This window comes from Elgaria multicarinata, chromosome 3 (assembly GCF_023053635.1).
Source record: "Elgaria multicarinata webbii isolate HBS135686 ecotype San Diego chromosome 3, rElgMul1.1.pri, whole genome shotgun sequence".
In the NCBI taxonomy this organism is placed as follows: Eukaryota; Metazoa; Chordata; class Lepidosauria; order Squamata; family Anguidae; genus Elgaria; species Elgaria multicarinata.
The window spans coordinates 123,953,659-123,973,625 of record NC_086173.1 but is presented as its reverse complement, the minus strand read 5'-3'; the positions used below and the strand labels follow the sequence as shown (position 1 = coordinate 123,973,625).

Here is a 19,967-nt window from a genome sequence, read left to right as displayed (position 1 = left end):
GTGCTGTGGCTGAAAGAGATTCAACAGCCTGGCTCTAGATGGAAATGGCTTCCGATTTGTGGCTCTTCTACAAATATGGCACTGAAACAGGGAGGGGGGGAACTACTCTAGGATAGGAGACCCATTCAAAAGCCAGTTCTACACCAAGCAGAATATTGGACTATGAAAGTGGTATGAAGCACTATATAAGAGGCAGGAGCCACACTACTGCTTTATAGTGGTATTGAAGTGCACTGACAACTGTTGGGGCCCATGACACATACCATATACTGCTTTCATACCGCTTTCATTCTGCTTTCATAGTGCTATATCCTGCTTGGTGTAGATCTGGCCAAAATCTCGCTCTATCAATCCTCCCTCCCCCATTAACTTCCCTACTTAGGAAGGCCCTGCATTTGAGATAGAAGACTTTTGAACTTTGCCCAAAGAGGAATGTAAATCACAGAGGCTTGTAAAAGACGATGTCCAACCTGGGATAAATTAATCCCATTCTGAGTAGATGACACTTCCTTAAGGAACTTATAGGATAATCACCGTGATGTCTCCTGTTGCATGACCAGAGAAAACCAAACCCAAATCTTTGAATGAAATCTTCTGCGCTATAATGTGGTAGCACAGGGACTCAAGGTGCATTATGGCAACTGGTTTCCATTACGTCCCTAGTCCAAAAGCTCGGCTGATGCAGCTGTGTGTTAGAGACAAATGTCTGATCTGCAGGAATAGCACCCAGGAACAACGCCAACCACGTATACTTATGGATGGGTCCCTAAATAATATCATCCTGAGAACAAAGTCATTGAGCATGGAGAAATCCTGTGAGATGCTGTGGAGAAGAAATACTGGGGAGCAGTTGTGTGGCTTGGTAGCTGAACATCACAGAGACTGCCCTGGGTTACATGAGAGAGCAGCAGCACTTTCCTGGGTAGTCTTTAGTATATACTTGATTCTCGTTTCCAAAAACATAGAAGGAATAGAGTTTCCCTTTCCATTCATATTCAGCCTTTGTGACCGGCAACAATTCAATTGCTTGTTTCTGCAAAAGAGAAATATCTATGTGTATAACATTGCAATTAGATTTGGTGTTCATCTAACTGACATTTCTGGGGTATTTTACAGTATAGCATGCCCCAAGTGGTAGCCCTCCAGATAGGTTGGACTACAACTCCCATCAAGCACAGCCAGCCTGGAAGCTAATGGGGAGTGGCAACCATCGGGATGTGTTAAGAGCTCTGAATCTTCATCTTGTGCTTATATGTGTAAATATTGCTAAACCTCCAGTGATCTCATTCCAAAGGAAGCAGAACCCAAAGTAAACACTCACATTCCTGAAGTTAGAGGATTGGGGGTGCAGAGGGTGTAACAATACTAAAATGTACATCAGAGAGATGCTTGCCCCACTCTATTTCTCCCTTTCTGTTATTAAAAAGGGGCTTCCATGTCTAGGACTGGGAGAAGCTAATATTAAGATCAGTGTTAAGCTTTGGCTGTTAAGATCACTTAGGTTGGCATGCACAAGAGATAAGGCCTTCTCAGTGGTGGCCCCCAAATGATGGGATTCCCTTCCAACTGACTTGTTTCTTTCCCCTTTAGTACAGGGGTTTAAGAAGGACTTGATGTTCTTCCTATTCAATGATGCCTTAAATGAGAACAAAACCTCACGTGTCTGTTTAAATAAGTTTTCTCAGAGTAGTGGGTCTCTCGTATGTGGATATTACACACTTTTTTGTACTCCTTTTTTGTATGTTACTTTGTGAGGGCTTGGAAAGGAAACCCCCACCACCTATCACTCAGTGGACTGAAGCAATCGGGGCTCTTGCCACATTTGAGTGTATTGCCTTCAACCATCAAAGTCTTATGGATGCTTATTAAGATATATGGGCTGTTTATAGTGACATATACATTTGAAAAAGAAGTGTTAAATCCTCCCCCCTTTAGTGTTCTTTCTCCCCTATTTCCCCTTATATCAAGGGAGATGTTAATGATTACTCTGAATTGATATGTTTTATTATGGGTTTTTTTTCTTTTCAGTCTTTCTTTTTTTACTTTTTCTTATTATTATTTGCAAATAAAAAGTTTTTTTTTTCTTTTTTTAAAAAAAGAAATAGGTTCTGAACTTCTGTCTTAGATGGTATTAAATCCACAACTCATTTGACAGATGCTTTATTCCTACCATTACTATAACTATTCAGCACTTAGGTAACATTTTTGAGGGATGCAAAGTTCTTGATAAGAAAAGAAATCTGATTAGTGGGTTGCCCATCCAGTGAAGGTTCCTACCCCCCCACAAATTATTTTACAAAATTAGACTTAGGGCTTTGCTAGACCTGCCGGTATAAGCTGGCAGGGAGGCGGGGCGACGGCGCGCTGACATTAGCGCGCGCTCCCGGGGCTTCCAGATGCCGGACGTGCAGGGACCTCGCGATCCCTGCAGCGTCTGCCATTATTTTTTTCAGTTTAAAGGGGCCATGTGCGGCCCAAAGACTGCAGAGAAGGTAAGGTGTTTTTTTTTAATTTAGCCCCCCCACCCGCTGCTGATCCCTCCCCATAGGCCCCTGCCTGCTCACTCGTCCTCCCCACATCCGCCATCCCTGATCCCGTCCCCGATCTTCTCCCCCCTCCCTCGGCAGCCCCATCCCCGATCTTTGCCCCCCTCCCTCGGCAGCCCCATCCCCGATCTTTGCCCCCCTCCCTCGGCAGCCCCATCCCCGAACTTTGCCCCCCTCCCTCGGCAGCCCCATCCCCGATCTTTGCCCCCCTCCCTGGGCAGCCCCATCCCCGATCTTTGGCCCCCCTCCCTGGGCAGCCCCATCCCCGATCTTTGCCCCCCCTCCCTCGGCAGCCCCATCCCCGATCTTTCCCCCCCTCCCTCGGCAGCCCCATCCCCGATCTTTGCCCCCCTCCCTCGGCAGCCCCATCCCTGATCTTTGCCCCCCCTCCCTCGGCAGCCCCATCCCCGATCTTTGCCCCCTCCCTTGCCATCGTCGATGTCCGGCTTCCCCCCCTCTCTCCTGGTGGGTCCGGCCTTCCCCCTGCCCCTCTCCCCCCCCTTGGGATCTCCCCCGGCCGATGGGCACAGCGCTCAGCACTGTGGCCAGTCCGCGGCTTTCTGCGGCTACACGCGAGTAAGCGAGTAGCCGCAAAAAGCCATGGAAGTAGCTAGACATTTCGCAGCTCCGGCCTGAGGCCGGGGCTGCGAAAAAGGCGCGCCATAAGCGACTTTGCTTATGGCGCATTAGGGGAGGCTTCAGCGCGGCCTGGCGCCGGATTCCCCTGTGCGTCATCTGGAAGCACAGCAGGGAAACCGGCCCACAAAGCACGCTAAGGCCTCATCTAGCAAGGCCCTTAGATTAGTGGGTCAAGAAGAGTCTTAGATGGGATACCCCCAAAACAACCCCCTATTTAAAAATCCATTTATTTCATTTTGCACCCAACCTGTTTTAGGATTCGATGCAAACTTCCAGAGGCAAACTGTATTTTGTGCTGCTCAATGCACGCTCTTGAATAATCATCAATTGATGGCTCTGGAAAATCAACAATAGGATATACCTGGAGGACAAATGAAGACAAATGTCACAAAACTTTCTGTAATATATTTTTAAACCCTTGAGAGTAACCAAAGAGTGATGTCATAGTTGTTTTAAGATGGTTGCACATAGTGGAAGACAGGCTTTCTGTACTATTAATACAAACAGTGTGGTGCAGTGGTTAGTGTTGGTCTAGGACAGGAGATCCAGGTTCTAGGCCTCACATAGCCATGAAGCCAATCACTGATTGTCAGCCTAACCTACTTCACAGGGTTTTTGTGAGGATAAAATTGAGAAGAGGAAGATCATGTAAGCTTGCTTGGATGAAAGGTGGATGAAAAATGTAACAAATAAATAATAAATGCTTGTATAGAAAGAGGCAAGTTTGGCAGTTGCTGCTTCTCGTGCTTCAAGGGTGGGATAACCTCCCTTCAAGGGTATGCTCAAACTCCCTTTCTATATAGGGCTCAAAGATCTGGATGGTCCTGTCCTCTAAAGTTTATGGCACATAAAGCCGAAAAAGAACCTGTGCACTCTTCCTGTACATGATGTAGCAAAAAATGTCAATGCTGCAGTATAACAAATTCCATTGGTCTTCAAAAACAATCCTCCCTTCCTAGCAGTTTTGATAAAAAGAAGCTCACTTATTTAAAAATGTCACTTGCAGTTCCATTTAAAGTGCTTCCATATCTGGAGTTACCTAATATCCTAAAGTGTTGAAATATCTCTGTTGGTTCAAACACTGCTGAAAGCTATATGGGAATGGTTATGTGTGCATCAGATTGCATACAAAATGTGGTTCTGGATTGTTTGTTTACTTGTACCATGAAATGGCCTGTCGGGAGAGATTCATCAACTTAATAGTCTTGCTGCATTTAAGAAAACCATAAAGACTGATCTCTTCCGGCAGGCCTATCCAGATGTTTTTTAACATGTCCGATTGTTATTTTCATATTGTATCAGTTTTATATGTTTTAAGCAGTTTTACACATTTTATGGGATTTTGTATTTAAAGTTCCCCACCTCGATCCAGAGAGAGACATGGGTAAGAAATAAATATTCTATTCTATTCTATTCTATTCTATTCTATTCTATTCTATCAGTAGCCAAGCCTAGTGTGCATGAATGAGAGTGTACAACGTACATATATACTTCCAATGAATTTTGCTTACACACACACACACAAACACACACACACACACACACACACACACACACAGGCTATTTGCATGTAGCTGTGTTACCGAGAAATGTTCATCACTAAGTATTTCTTTCCCAGCCACATCCTTAAAATGGTGATTCGGAAGTCCAGAATCTATGTCTGCTATGCGTTCTAAAACATTGTTCTTCCTGTTGAAAAAATGGGAAGAGACACGTTTGTGTTCTTTTTAAGATGCACACTGGAGGATGAAGCAGGACAAGACATCTGTAACTGCACCAACCACATAAGAGCCTCCACCCGTGGGAACGTTTGGGAGTGGGAACGAGGACAGGAGGCATGAAGCATCACCAGGTGTGGGACTAGAAGCAGGAGTAGCATGTGAAGAGGGCTTCAAACCTTCCCCCTTCAGGATTTTCAACTTACCAAGTGATTGTAAGTTCAGTATGAAAGAGCAATATGCCACTCCCGATGCAACGGCGACACTTCAACCACCCATTGCTACGACAACTGGAGCAACTGTGGAAGGAGAGACGGGGATGAGGACATGAAAAAAGCAAAAACAAGAAACAATGGTGTAAATTCCTCCAGCCAAAAAATAGATAGATAGATAGATAGATAGATAGATAGATAGATAGATAGATAGATATGACTAATGTTAAAAAACAAACATGTTGTGAACCCATGGTCCTGGGATCTTAGGAGTCATCAGAGGAGGAGATCCAACCTCACACCCTCCCTCTCAGCCACCATGGAAACCTACACAGCAGGTCATTTCCATTGTTGGAATCCCCAACATTAGAAATGGGGAGGGGGGCACAGATGGGTGAGGGTACATGCTGGCAAAGGCTATGGATCCACAGGTCTCCAGACAAGCTAGTCTACGCCAGTCCTGGAGCTGGTATAATTCCCTTCCACTGACTCCAGTGTTGGGGTTCTCTGCAGCAAGAGGCAAGATTGCTCTCCAAGTTGACTAGTTTTAGGGAGCAGTCCAGTGCCCCCCAGACTGCATCTGAGGGGCCATAGGATAGTTCAGATTCCCCTGCCCAAGGTCGGAGACAGCGCTCCAACGTTGGAGGGATGAATCAGAGATCCACCTGCACTCCCTCTCACAGCTAGTGTGGAAAGAACCATGACAGCCATCCTCCGAGGTCGAGAACTCAACCTCAGAGAAGGGGGGGAGGGTTTTTTAGTGAGTGGGGAGAGGAGGAGACTGGAGAGGCTAGGATACGAGCTCTCTGAGCCTCTGCCAGGCTCCTTCAGTCCCTCCCTGAAACACCTTTGCTAGATGGCATTTTGGAGTGGGGAAGAAGGAGCACGACAGAAGCTCAGGATAACTCCTACCCTACCTTAAAAGCCCATCTAGCGGCAAATGCAGGTAGGAGGAGAGGGAGGCAATGATCACCTCCGCTGCTTCTCCTGCCCTGAGTTGGATGATCGGATGCCTCTGAGTTTGGGGCCTTACTGGCTTTGAGGGCATCCCGTAATAATGTAATTGATACACTAATCAAACAACTTAAGATTTTCCATATGATTTCAATAAGCCTTTAGGCCACATCTAGGGTCTTGCTGTTTGCTGCTTTACTCTGTACAGCACCATGTACACTGATGGTGCTATATAAATAAATAATAATAATAATAATAATAATAATAATAATAATAATAATAATAATAATCTACACCAAGCAGGATATAACATTGTGAAAGCGGTTTGAAAATGATTTATGGCATGTGTCCTGGGCCCCAACAGCTGTAGTGTAGATCCTGCCTCTGTGTACTTTCTGTAAAGTAGAAATATTGATGCAGAGGGTCTACTCTCACAAGGGCTGTGTATGAGGAGAGTGTGGAAAACTTTTCATGTTAGATAATGGAGATGTCTTAAAGGACAGAATTGATCACAAATGTGCCTTGCTGAAAAACTCAGGAAGAATGTGACAACTTAATAAGCACCTGTCATGCAAGCTACTATGACTATGGAAATAAAGTTTGGGTTGGCAGCATAGTTTACCATTATCCACTTACCGATTGTCTCCTGTGCCTGCACACCATGAGCAGACATTGTAATCTTCTTGTGTATTTGTCCCTGTACCATCACAAGCCGAACATTTTTTCTACGTTTGAAGAAACAAAATATAATCTATTTTTGTTGTTGTCTTTCTAACTCACTTTTTATGTCCAAGCAGTTGAGTACAAATTTGTCTTTTTTTTCAACCACTAAGTGAACGACATAAAAAAGTAAATGATTAAATAAAATAAACTCTGGTAAAATAAAACAGTTTTCTAATTTTCTGGTTACAGCTATCTTATACAAATAATATCCATTTAAAAACAGGGGTGGGCAATGTGTGGTCTTACAGCTCCCATCAGTCCTAGCCAACAAAACCAATGGTGAGGAATGATGGGAGTTGTAGTTCAAAACAACTAGAGATCCACAAGCTGATTTAAATAAATAAAAGGCCACTGTAAGTTTAAAATTTAAAGTTAACATTAATTTTGGGGAATAAAATTGTGCATCATCCTGGGCAATCTATAGTATATTCCTTTAAAAAGTTAATCTTACAAATATAAAGTATATGCATAAAGAACTTCCACCTTGCAAAGAACTGAAATCTAAGTTGAATATAATAAAATGCATATAAGCAAATATCAAAACTTTTAAAAACAAAACAAAACACCTGAGTTTTTAATAAAATGACCAGTGGGTTTTTCTTTCCTTTAAGAGAGGAGTCAAGCATCTGTCACAAATTTCCTTTGTGATAGAGCAGTAAAATAAATAATGATTCAAGTTTGAAGACCTGGTTCGCACATAATGCTAACTCATGGTTTATTTAAACCATGGTTTGTAGCCCTGCCCAGAGTTTGTCTAGCAGGGTTGCTTATTTCCCTCCTGATTGCCTTCTCCTTCCCTTCCCCATCCTCTTCCTCACCCCCGCATCCCCTGTGCAGCTTCCAAATCTGCTCCAGAAGGTCTTCGAACCTCCCACAGGAGATTTGGGGATGCCTGAGGAGCTGCAGTGGGGAGGAGAAAACCTTTGCACCAGAGCAGATGCTCAGCAACCCATGGAAAAGAATGATAGAACATTTCAGTCATGAAATACCTTGCCAGCTCCCTTGCAAGACTGACACATAATTGCACCCCGTCCTTTACAGTTCGGACAGTTCTGAAATCAAAGCAAAGAATGAAGGGTAACTGAAGCTTTTGGAAGCGATTCGGAAAGCTTCCGCAGTGCAGATCTTATCACAAAGTCAGGAGGATGGGAATTATTCCGCTACAAAGAGCAAACCGTTACACAAGCCACCATTTCCTAATTATGACCCTGGAGTCCCTGGATGTGAAAACACAATGCTTACCTTTACTAGCCTGCTCAAAATGAACAAGTACATTCCAACATAACAGGAGAGATCTGCAAGCAGGATAATAGATTCTTGCTAATTCCTGATCTTTTCCTGCAACATTGACACAGGTATTGCATTCTAGGATGACTTTGGTGCATTTTTCCATTGATTGAAAAAAGTTGGTGCATTGGAACCAACCCATAACCTTTTCTTTCCTTCCATGATAGAATTCTCTAAATTACAGACAACTGGACTTTCCTCTTTAATTTAATGATCTCATTTTGGCAGGATGTCCTGTTCATAGTTATAATTAAGGGTAAAATGAAAAGAAGCACATCCTCCCTCAAAAGCAAGTTGAAGAAGTAGGTTCTTTCTTCTCTATTCCTAATATTCTTAATGTGAACTCTTGATTTGCACATTTAAAAAAAAAGTCCCAGAAATGCTATAATAAAATTAAATATTAGGAGCACAAGCAATATTGGGAGCCATGAGAATGATAGGACAACATTCATATTGGACCAGATGAACAAAGTTTTCCAGTTTCCACAATATACATAAACCTGTTGCGGGGAAGCATAAGGCAGAATTCTGAGAAAATTATTATGTGCTTACTTATCATTGAAATCAATGGCGGGACAAACACTTAACTGGGAACCAAATATCCATTGATTTCAATTTAGGGTGACCATACGAGAAGGAAGACAGGGCTGCAGTATCTTTAACAGTTGCATAGAAAAGGGAAATTTAGCAGGGGTTATTTGTATGCATGCAGCACTTGGTGAAATTCCCTCTTCATCACAACAGTTAAAGCTGCAGGAGCCCTGCCCTGTTTTATGTCTGGTCACGCTAGGCAGGGCTCCTGCAGCTTTAACTGCTATGATGAAGGAGGAATTTTACCAGGTGCTGCATGCATACAAATGACACCAGCTAAAATTCCCTTTTCTATGCATCTGTTAAAGATACAGGAGCCTTGTCCTCCTTTTCATATGGTCACCCTATTTCAGTTGCACCCACAGTGCAATCCTATACATGTTTACTCAGAAGGAAGTCCCACTAAATTCAATGGGGCTTAATCCCAGGTACGTGGGTGTAGGATTGCAGCCTTAAGAAGGCACCACTACCAAGAATGTTGCTTAAGCATGCAAGGTCACTTAAATTAGCTTTTCTGCCTGCCTAAAAACACACACAAACACACTGTGTAAAAATAGCCTTGCTTTGTTCTACTGGGTGGATATAAATCCCTTTTTCACAGCAACTACCCTTTTGAATTGAAATGCATACACTGGACTATATAAAGCAATAGAAATAACATCTTGCCAAAAGATTTTTTTAAAAATCTCTATCTGCTAAAATATTATCTCATGCTTTCAAACAGTAAAAACAACATTCTCTGCCAAGAGCAGAAACCAGGGGATGAAGCCATCAATGTCAGACTAGAAGTTGCTATTTGTTTTGGAGAATTTGAAGTAAACAGATTCCAAAGGAGTACAACAATATAGGCTAAGCCCAGCCAAAAACCTCATACACTTTCCATATTGGTAACAGTAGCAGTAGCCTGTAAGCTGTCTTTATGTTTTGGCATGGCATGGCGCTTTTAAGGATGACCTCTCTTTCTTAGGCTGCTTAACAGTTTCCTTTCACCAGATGAAGGTGTCATTCTGTAGAACAGGGCTGGGCAACAGATGCCCCCCTCCCTGCCAGATTTTGCCAGGCCCTGTTGGTTGCTGCTGGCAGAATCCCAGTGTTTCTGTCGAAACAGTGAGCTGCAGGGAGTCTGAGCCTTGTTTTCCAGCTGAATCAGGCTCCCTATAGCCCATCAAACAGCTGCTTGGTTGGCTGTGGGAAGCCTGATTCTCCTAGGAAACCGGGCAAGTGCTCCCCGCATGCCTTGTTTGCCAGAGGAATCATTGGGATTCCACCACTGCAGCCATTCCCGGCAGCTGTGTAGCCACTTCCCATGGCAATGGGGTGGGGGGGAAGCAGCACCCTCCAAGGTTGCCCATCCCAGCTCTACAAAAACCATTGTATACTAAGGGCCTGTTCAGACAACACACTAAGCCATGGTTAGGCTGCTAACCCTTCTGCAATGAATGGTTAGTGAGGGTGTTTAAACCATGGTTATGTAGCCATCATGGTTAGGAATGGTTTGCACAACACGATAAGTCATGGTTCACATGACACGGTAAGCCATAATGTTTAGCTCAAAATGCTTAACCACCATGGCTTAGCGTGTCAAAATGCTTAATCACTAGTTGAAGAACAGTAGACTAAGGAAACCCGAGTTCAGTTCCCCACTGATTTTCTATAAAGCTCTGGCCTTGAAGGGCTTGAAGGGTGGAAAAACAGAGTGCAAATGTCATTCAACTTCCTATGTAGAATAGGAAATGTTTGCATATTTATTTATTTTTACCTCTACTGAATAGGAGTGGGGTATTGGAAGATGCATTTCACAGTCTGTAAACAGAGGTGGTGGATCCACCATTATTTCCCATGGGGCAGGTGGTGGTGCAACAGCAGGAGAGTCCACAAATCCACCTAGAAGACCAAAACCCCAACACAAAATTAGTCAGAAGAGTGGTGTCCTTTGAGAAAAATGGCAAAAAGTTCACAAATTACGTATATTTTGCCTCAAAGTAGAGAAAGATTCTTCAGCTGGAACAACAACTTTCCCTGAACTGCTGGTTTTTAATGTTTTTCAAGAGAACAATACGAAAGTGAAAATTATCTCTGTTTTCTCCCTTGAGTAACCATTTACAAATGTTTTATGCACAGCTGCAACACCCTAAAAGAATAATGTCTGTCTAGTGTACAATACAGAACTAGGCCCAGCCGTACCATTAGGCAGGGCAAGATGGTCTCCTGAGGCAGTAGATGCTGGGTGATGTGGAGCAGATGCTGGCAGCCCCTTGGCTGTTCCCCAGTACTGGAAGACAGTGCTGTATGTTCCAGGAAACCTGCCCTGTGCCCCCTAAAGTAGCCTGCAACCCTCAAGTGAGGTGGAGGATGCTGCCCCATCACCAGCATTGAAGTAGCATCTATATGCCAGATCAGTCAGCATCTGTAGGTGGAATGGCAGCAAAACATCTTGTCTTGGGCCAGCCCTGCCTTGAACTGTTCAATACATTACTTCCATCTGTTATTCAGTTGATAAGAGGTTTAACAAGCTGTAAGACCTTCTAGGTTGGTTCTTCAAATATGAATGATCTAGGTCCGCTGTTGACCTGTGCAGTCCTTTCGCCTACACCTGCCTCAGGTTAGCATAGGCATTTTCCCTTCAGTTGGAAAGTCCACACCTGATTGGCACAAACCAACGTTCACACCCCAGCACACACTCTGGTCTGCTGTTATTGTTGTGTTTGCGTGTGTTTGTAGTTTTAACACCATTGTTGCTAGCTGCAGTGTGTGCTATATGTAGAAAGGCAGGATATCAATTGAAATAATGAACAATCAACTCATTCTTTACAGGTACTACTTTTCTTCTCCATTGTTAGCTATCATTGAGGGAGCAAAGTCTGCACATAAGTCTTCCATTCTGTGGAAGCCCTGTACAGAGATAACTGGTGCTAAGGAGCTGGCAGTTTAGCTTCCTCTGAATAGCATGAGATCGTAGAATGTTTTTAAATGATTATCTGCAATATGAAATCATTTGCTCCCTTCCAAAGTGGAATATAAGCAATCCTTTCTGTTCCTGAAAGGAAAGACATCCCAAACTCTCACAATCTGAGCTCAAAGTAAACACATTTCATTGTATCTAATTCTATTTGAGGAAGTATGACTCCTGAGAGCAGCTGCTCTCAAGCTCACATCTGCTGCTGGAAATGGAAGTCAAAGACTGTTGTGATTTCTCAGTGTGAAGATGTGCAAGAATTAGTTTCTCAGAGCAATCTTGTGGCCCCTGGATAGCATCTGGGGGTCCATGGGAGTTTTTTCAGATTTCTGGATGAGAGGTCTGAGACAGCGTCCAAACTCCCCGTCCTCTTCTCCTCTCAGCCAGCATAGAGAGAACCATGCCAGTGACCTCCGGAGGAAGGAAAGGGAGTGGTTCTGTGGGCATGGAGGGGAGGGAACTGGGGAGGCCAGCTTATTAAGAATCCTCCACCCACCCACTGGCCTCCTTCAAAAGACCTGCACCTAGGGGAGAAGAAAACAGTCAGAACAGGATAGTTGATATGGATCAACATAGCTGCCTGGATTTTGGGACTCTTCTGGGGGTGGGGGCATGGTTATAAAAATTTACCATTATGTTACTAATTAGGTTAGCTTGATTTAAGAGCATTTTTAGCCTACCTTTCCCCCGCAAGGATTTCAGGGCCGTATACATGGCAAAACTCATAGATTTGTCTGTGAGAAAGAATAACTGAGCTCCATAGCTGAGAGCTATTTGAATCCAGGTCTTTCCCACTCTAGTCCAACATTCTGCTTGGTAGCCAGAAAGGTACAAGGCGGCATCTCTCTGAGATAACAAGGCTTGATTGGCTTTCTCCTCATTCATTTGTAACTCACCATTATAAATCCCACTGGCCGAGTACGTTTCTCTAGTTTCAGTGAAAGTCTCCAGACGATACTGAGAACAGAAAACAGCAAAGCACATTAAAATAAATGTAATGGAAGGTAATGCAGAGCCAAAGTGATTCTTTGAACAAAACCAGCTAGTCCTAAAATTCAGAAAGCCGATGTCCACAACTGGCTTCTCAATGTGGATCAGGTCTTAAATTGGACCCAGAGCTCAGCAGAGTACAGTCCCAAACTCTGCTTTTGAATGTTGCACAATTCAGCTCTGCAGCATATGAAGTAAAGAAGAAAGAGAGTGCTGTTGAGCTAGTACATATAATTTATTTATTTTTACTGCATTTCTATACCACCCAGTAACCTCTGGATTGTATACAATGATTTTATAATGTGATTTTCCTCCACCACTACAGGACTGGAACCACCACCACACACACATCTTGGATTAATAGCAATGGTGCGGCAAGTGGGGGAGGGATGAATCTTGACATGACAGTTGATCTTGACTTCTAGGGCCAGGTCTGCACCAAGCAGATTATAATACTTTGAAAGCAGTTTGAAAATGGTATTTGGAATGTGTCTTGGGCCCCAGCAGTTATCAGTGCACTTCAATACTGTTATAAAGCAGTAGTGTAGATCCTGCCTCGGTCCACAGTTCCCCCTTTTAACACAGCCCATTTCAGCTATAGCACTTCTTTAAAGAAACAGGTGGCTTAACTCCAATATAACACAATTTATTATATTCTTAAGTGCTTTCCTCTTCTCCAAGCAGAAAAATATATATCTGAGAATCCCAATGCTGGGTTTGGTTTCATTTTTATATGAGAGAGAGAGAGAGAGAGAGAGAGAGAGAGAGAGAGAGAGAGAGAGAGAGAGAGAATGCACTGTATCATCTTTACCATTTTTGATTTACAAGCATACAATCAGAGTCAATAGGCTCTTACAGAGAGTTTTCCAGCCATGAAGGAATACGAATGTTACTCTATTAAGGTCCATGAGCACCATTAGTTGTCTGGTTATGGCCCAGTTACAATAACTGAGACAGCCAAACTCATAACAATATTTATATCTTGACCAAAGGAAAAGAAATGTCACCAAGCCTAAACCCTGCTAGATACTAAATGCCAGATGGTAATTACCCAGGACTTAAATTGTGGAATTGCTCATTGATCACGTCCGCTTTCAGCACCAGGCCAGAACTCAGCACCACATGAAACAGACAAAAGTGCTTCTGAGCCTTGCTCGGACTGAGAGTGTACTATGTATTGACCTAGCCCCATATTGTCTATTCCAACTGGATGCTAGGAATGGATGAAATTAACTATTCTCAGTCTGTATCACTTTCATATTTTTACTCATAATTCTGTTCCTTTCCGTTTCTACATTAATCTGCAAAAGTTTAAAAGTATATTACTTTTTTAAAAATGTATTTAAATATATGTTTTCCTTCAACATTATTATTATTATTATTATTATTATTATTATTTGTTACCCACTTCTCCCTCTGGATCGAGGCGGGGTACAACAAAAATGCAAACACCATAAAATACATATAACTAATTAAAACATTTAAAACTAATACATTATTAAAAGCAGCACATTTAATAATAATAATAATAATAATAATAATAATAATAATAATCTGATTTAAATGCCTGCCAATATTTTCTCTCATATATATATATATATATATATATATATATATATATATATATATAAAAGAAATATGCATTTAAACACATATTTAATGCATTTGAACTGCCAAGAGCTATGTTACAACCTTTGGAGAAGTGCAAAATCTGAGAGGTACTGATGATTAGACATGAACCTATTTGTAACACTATGGTCAGCATCTAAGGCCCTCCTCTGGGTACCTCCACCAGGGAAGGCTTAGAATGCAGCAACAAAGCAGAGAGCCTTCTCAGTGGTGGCCTCCCCAATTCTGGCACCAACATAGTTATCTTTTGGGCAGCAGTTTAAGAGCCTTCTCCTCTCTCAGGCATTTGGCAGCATATGATGAGTTTTTTGATTGATTGTTTACAATTATTATTATTATTTATTTATTTATTTATATAGCACCATCAGTGTACATGGTGCTGATATATTTTTATGGTATTTATATATCTTTAAAACATGGTTTTAGATATATCTTGACTGTGGTTGTGCTATCTGTCTATATATTTTTCTGTAAAATGTCTAATGTATTTTAATGGTTTTTAATCTCTGTAAAGCACTTAGAAACAACAACAACCGAATTTTTCAAAGATTGGATTCCTCAGTTATCCCTTCTGGCAGCTGCTGTCTGGGTTCTCAGATGCAGAAATCTTTTCCCATCACTTGCTACCTGATCCTTTCTACTGGAGATGCCAAGGGTTAAACCTGGCACCTTCCTCATACAGAGCAAGTCATCTACCACTAAAACATCTTGACTTTGGTCCCTTCTCCAGATAAAGGTGAGCCCCTACACCTCTCAATTAGAAAATGTGCTGCAGCACATGAAATACTTTTCATAGCACACCACTGAGCACCTGCAGATTGTAGCCATATGCTTAGAAGGAGAGATTCCAGCACAGATTTCATGGTTCTTCTTATACAACTACAGCAGGGGAAGGTGGTGGATCCGAATTTGGTGGGGTGGAGATTCCTTTCTGGGTTTTAATTACAACCAGCCAGAAACCTAAAGGACCTATCCAAGGTGCTGAAAACTTTGGGGGACCAGGATCCAGCACTGTGGATAGCTCCTTTAGACCTCTGGCTGGTTGTAACTAAAACCCAGAATGGAATCTCCTCCACCCCACCGAAATTGGATTCTACCAGGCTCTCCTGAGGTATGATACATACTCTATATGTGTTGAGAGGAGTGAGTTTCTGGAGATTCATGCCCTTTGCCGGGGCAGTCCTATAGCAACACTTGCTGGCTGCAAAGCGAAGCAAGGCTTCCTTAACGTCATACTCAGAAACAGAGAGGATGCTAGAAAGGAAACAGAAGCATATTTCATTAGTAGTTGCAGTAATTACTAGATAACTTTATCCCCCTGATATTTAGAGCTTTAAATTTCCTGTGTATAATTAAATTAGAAAGGCTATAATGGCTGCTTCAAACTTTACCATTTTTCTCACTGCATTTCCTTCATGTGGGGCAATGCATGAATCTCTCCCATAGATTAGGTTCCTAACTGGGCCAAGCATTAGGGACAATAATTTGCCTGCCTTGAAACAATGACACTGGGTTTCCACTTCCAGGCATAATTCAGGATTCTAGTCTTCACCATTAAAGGCCTACACGTCTGGGGACCAGGGTGTTTGAAGTGCTACCTGTTCCAAACTTGCTGACCACTAAAATCATCTCAGAAAGCCTTACTTAGAGTGTCCTTAAGTGGTCACAAGAAACAGCCCATTTTCAACCATGATGCCTTGCCTCTAGAACACAGGATGCTGCCTTATACCAAGCGAGACCATCAGTCCAGCCAGCTCAGTATGGTCTCTACTGACAGGCAATGGCTTCTTAGCTTTTGAGATAGGGGTCTTTCCTACCTGGGGAAGATACCAACGACTGAACCTAGAACATTTTGCTGGCAAAGCAGGTGCTGTACTGCTAAGCTATAGCCAGGAATGTTGTAGAAATCTGCAACGCAATCAAATGAGTTTAGGTTTCTATGAATCCGCCCATGGATTTCATGGCAGACTGGCTTTTCCTGAGTCACACAGATTCCGCAGATTCTGGACTGTTCTCCCCTTCCCCCCACCCCATAATTTTACACAAATTTATTTGTAGAAAAATAGGTAAAACAATATTTTAAAATTATTGAAAATGCAGATTTCCCCCATAGGCTAAAGCATGAAAATGTGCATCCTGGGGAGATGATTATTATTATTATTACAAATTTTAGGGGATTTTTCACATTTTTACAGATTTGTGCAAATTTTGGAAATTAGGGTGGGGGGAATGATTCTGTCAATGAGTGGACGATGGAACAAAAGGCATATGACAATCCGGAAAACACAGACAGAATGTATCTTACAAACTCCAAACATCCCTAGCTACGGCCCTTCCCTGCCTGTTTACTGGGCCCCGTCCCTGATAACCTCTAGAAAGAAGATGAATACATTGTTTCCCACCCAGCTCACCCACCCTTTAATGTATTTCAGTGCCGCTTCTGTTTTGTTTGTGTGTTACCTTGCCACTGTTCATTGTCTGTTGTAACTGTTGCTATTGTTTCAATTGCTGTTATTTTATGGTAACATTATATGGCTAGCTGCCTTATGAATTTGAATGTTTAACAGGTGGGATAGAAAATACTTTTAACAAAGTAAATAAAACTAAACTTAATAGAAGGTCACATCTTAAGTTTGCCTGTTTCACTGCACATGGTGTAAAATACACAGGGGGAAGGCAAACTTCAAGGTTGTGAGATCTACTTCACTATTTATTTATTTATTTATTTATTTATTAATAGAACCAACTGCAGCCTGATGCAAAAGTCGCACACCTATAATTAAAGAATTCTGAGTCCAAGAATTTGTATTCTGCACCAGAATTGAATGGAGTTCATCATTTTTCCACACACAAAAATTCAGTGCTGGATTGTGAGTTGCTGGGAGAAAGCAAATGTAAATCTACTATTTTATTTAAATATCACTTATCTACTTACTTACTTACTTACTACCAAAACTGGCAACAATGGAAAGTAAATAAAAGTTAAAAAAAGAGAAGAGACACAATAGGTTAGTTCTGAATTATTTGGAATCATACAGCAACTCTAAAGTTGTTATCATTTTCCTGTCATGGGCATAGCTACACCTGTCAAATGTCTCCCTGTAAGGTAGCTTTTTTTTTTCTTCTCTCAGGAAAAAAGAAAGAACACCTGCTTTGGGTAGATTTTGCTAATTGAATATCATCTATGGGAAAGAAATACATGCCATCAGGTGTCAGTTAGACCAAGATTCCAATCAATGGTTTTAACCATCACCTTCACCAATAGGGTCATCCTGTCAGTTTGAATGAAAAGGCAGAAGCAGTTTATAAAGAAACGACTTACTTCCGTTCTGTTAGATGTGAATGAAGTCCCTCATGTTCTTCATGGGGCAGTTGATCAGATGAACCACACAAGACTTCTTTTCCTGTAGTGCAAGAAGAGACAAAATAGACAGATATATTAGCAACTCTTCCCCTTTTCCATTGTTTCAAAGACAGAACAAATGAGCTAAGGCCACTGAATACTGTTCAATAATGAAAGGTCTGCATATAGAGACTATCTGGCTCAATTCAGACAACATGTTTCTCAACAGCGGTTTTAGAACTCCACGGTGGAGTTTTTACACCATCGTTGAGAAATGTGTTGTCTGGTGGGAAAATTCCACCCCACGGTGGAGTGTTGTTGTTGTTTTTAAAACACTCCACATTGAGTATGTAATCTGAATGCTTAGAGCTCTTCCTTTGTTTGAATATTCAAGAAGAGAGAGAAAATGGAAAACTCAATATTCCACTGCTAAATTGTTTTTAATTTATTTATTTATTTTGTTGTTTATTCAGTCACTTCCGACTCTTCGTGACTTCATGGACCAGCCCACGCCAGAGCTTTCTGTCTTAATTTATTTTTTAAGCACCTTTAATGGGAATGTGCTCCCCAATACTTTAATCTTATTGGTTTCCCTTTTCTGTCCCCTATCTGGTTAAAATGCTGCTGCTGCTGGGAAATTCTAACTAACAAAAGACAAATTCAAATTTATACAAGTAACTTTGACTTAGTTGTATTTGAATAAATAATAATAATAATAATAATAATAATAATAATGTGTGTGTGTGTGTGTGTGTGTGTGTGTGTGTGTGTGTGTGTGTGAGAGAGAGAGAGAGAGAGAGAGAGAGAGAGAGAGAGAGAGAGAGAGAGAGACTCTACCCACCAGAATCTTCCTCTTCATCTATAGGTCTGTTGTCCAACAGCTCATAAGGGGGTGCAGAGGCTCCTTCAAAGGGAGATGAATCACTAGATGCATCTACAGCACAGAAAGTGTTGGGTTATTGTGCCAGAACTTTTATCTCTCTGGAACTCTGTTTGTGCTCAGAAAACAAACACACATCACGCAGGTCTTACACAGCAGAGCTGGTTTATTTCCTTCAGGCTTCTGTGCAGTTCAATTCAGATCAGTTCAGATCAGCACATTGAGGCATACACAGAGAGCAGTGATCATAGAGCAGTGATCAGTAAGCAGTGATCAGTTCCATTTTACACAAGTGAGAAACTATATACAGATCTACACAATTCTTATCTACATTACATACAGCTGTGATGAGGCTAACTTAGTATCTTGGCAAGGTTCCCAGAACAGCCTCTATCTCAAGGTAATTGCCCACAGATAGACTTTCTCTGTTTAACCCTGAGATAGCCATACACACACAATTTTAATGACTAAGCAAGTATTTCTTTTCATATACTTAACAGTCCTCCTCTTGCGCATGTTGTTTAAATTGTGTTACAATCTGAGACCCAGCTTTAAAAGCATCTCTTTGTGTTTTACCATTGATACTGGTTTCCTCTGACATTGCTTCATGCCAGCCCTGAGCTTCTGTAGGTTCCATTTCCTCAAATGAAGTAGGTTCATAGGCTATTAGTAAAGCTCTATGAGAAACCTGTTTGCTTTGGTATTCATCTGAATAACGAATTGGAGCTTTGCGTTCCCTTTCTGATCGTCTTGGCATAGTTACAGGCATAGTTTCCTCCTCCACAGTTTCTTCCCCCTCCCTCTCTTGCTGAGATTGTTCAGGAATTTCTTCTGTTTCTACAGCTTTCTGTTCTACAGGCAAACTTACATACTGTTTTGTTTCCTGCATTTGTTCATGAAAAACTACATCTCTGCTCACAATTACACTTTTGTGATATGGAGACCACAAACGATAGCCTTTTGTTTGTGTATCATATCCCAACAGTTTACATTCCAAACCTCTTTGAGCTAGCTTTCCTGGTCTGTTTTCTTTCTGAATATGAGCAAAACATTTACTTCCAAAAACCCTTATATGTGACACTCTAGGTTTTCTTTTGTAAAACATTTCATATGGAGTTTTTTCATGTACAGAGTGGTAAAGCCTGTTTAACAAATAATTTGAGGTGGACAAAGCTTCTGCCCAGAACAGATTAGACAATCCTGACTCTTTCAATAGAGCTCTTAACATGTTCTGCAAGGTTCTGTTTTTCCTTTCTGCAACTCCATTTTGAAATGGTGAATATGGAGCAGTAAGGTCATGTTGTATACCCTCATCACTGAGGAATTTTTTAAATTGGTTGTTGAGAAATTCACCTCCCTGGTCCGTTCTTAGATTAGCTATAGGTTCTTTAAATCTATTTTTACTCCACTTAACAAACGCTTTGAACTTTCCAAAAGTTTCACTCTTCTGTTTTAACACATACACAAATCCAAATCTACTGTAATCATCAACAATAGAC

General features: G+C 41.7%; 1 protein-coding gene across 1 annotated transcript in view; it reads right to left on the bottom strand.

Annotated features, from left to right (window-relative positions):
• Window positions 1-348: 348 nt before the first annotated feature.
• The window catches only part of LOC134395453 (protein SSUH2 homolog), a 32,851-nt gene continuing 13,232 nt past the window's right edge, over window positions 349-19,967 (bottom strand). The window contains exons 3-13 of the mRNA XM_063121616.1: window positions 18,430-18,522; window positions 17,568-17,649; window positions 15,370-15,499; window positions 12,523-12,583; window positions 10,430-10,554; window positions 7,782-7,844; window positions 6,706-6,794; window positions 5,110-5,202; window positions 4,769-4,874; window positions 3,433-3,546; window positions 349-1,033 (exon numbers count right to left, since the gene is read on the bottom strand). Coding sequence (XP_062977686.1) covers window positions 893-1,033; window positions 3,433-3,546; window positions 4,769-4,874; window positions 5,110-5,202; window positions 6,706-6,794; window positions 7,782-7,844; window positions 10,430-10,554; window positions 12,523-12,583; window positions 15,370-15,499; window positions 17,568-17,649; window positions 18,430-18,522 — 1,097 coding nt within the window. The 3' untranslated portion in view covers window positions 349-892. The remainder of the gene's footprint in view (window positions 1,034-3,432; window positions 3,547-4,768; window positions 4,875-5,109; window positions 5,203-6,705; window positions 6,795-7,781; window positions 7,845-10,429; window positions 10,555-12,522; window positions 12,584-15,369; window positions 15,500-17,567; window positions 17,650-18,429; window positions 18,523-19,967) is intronic.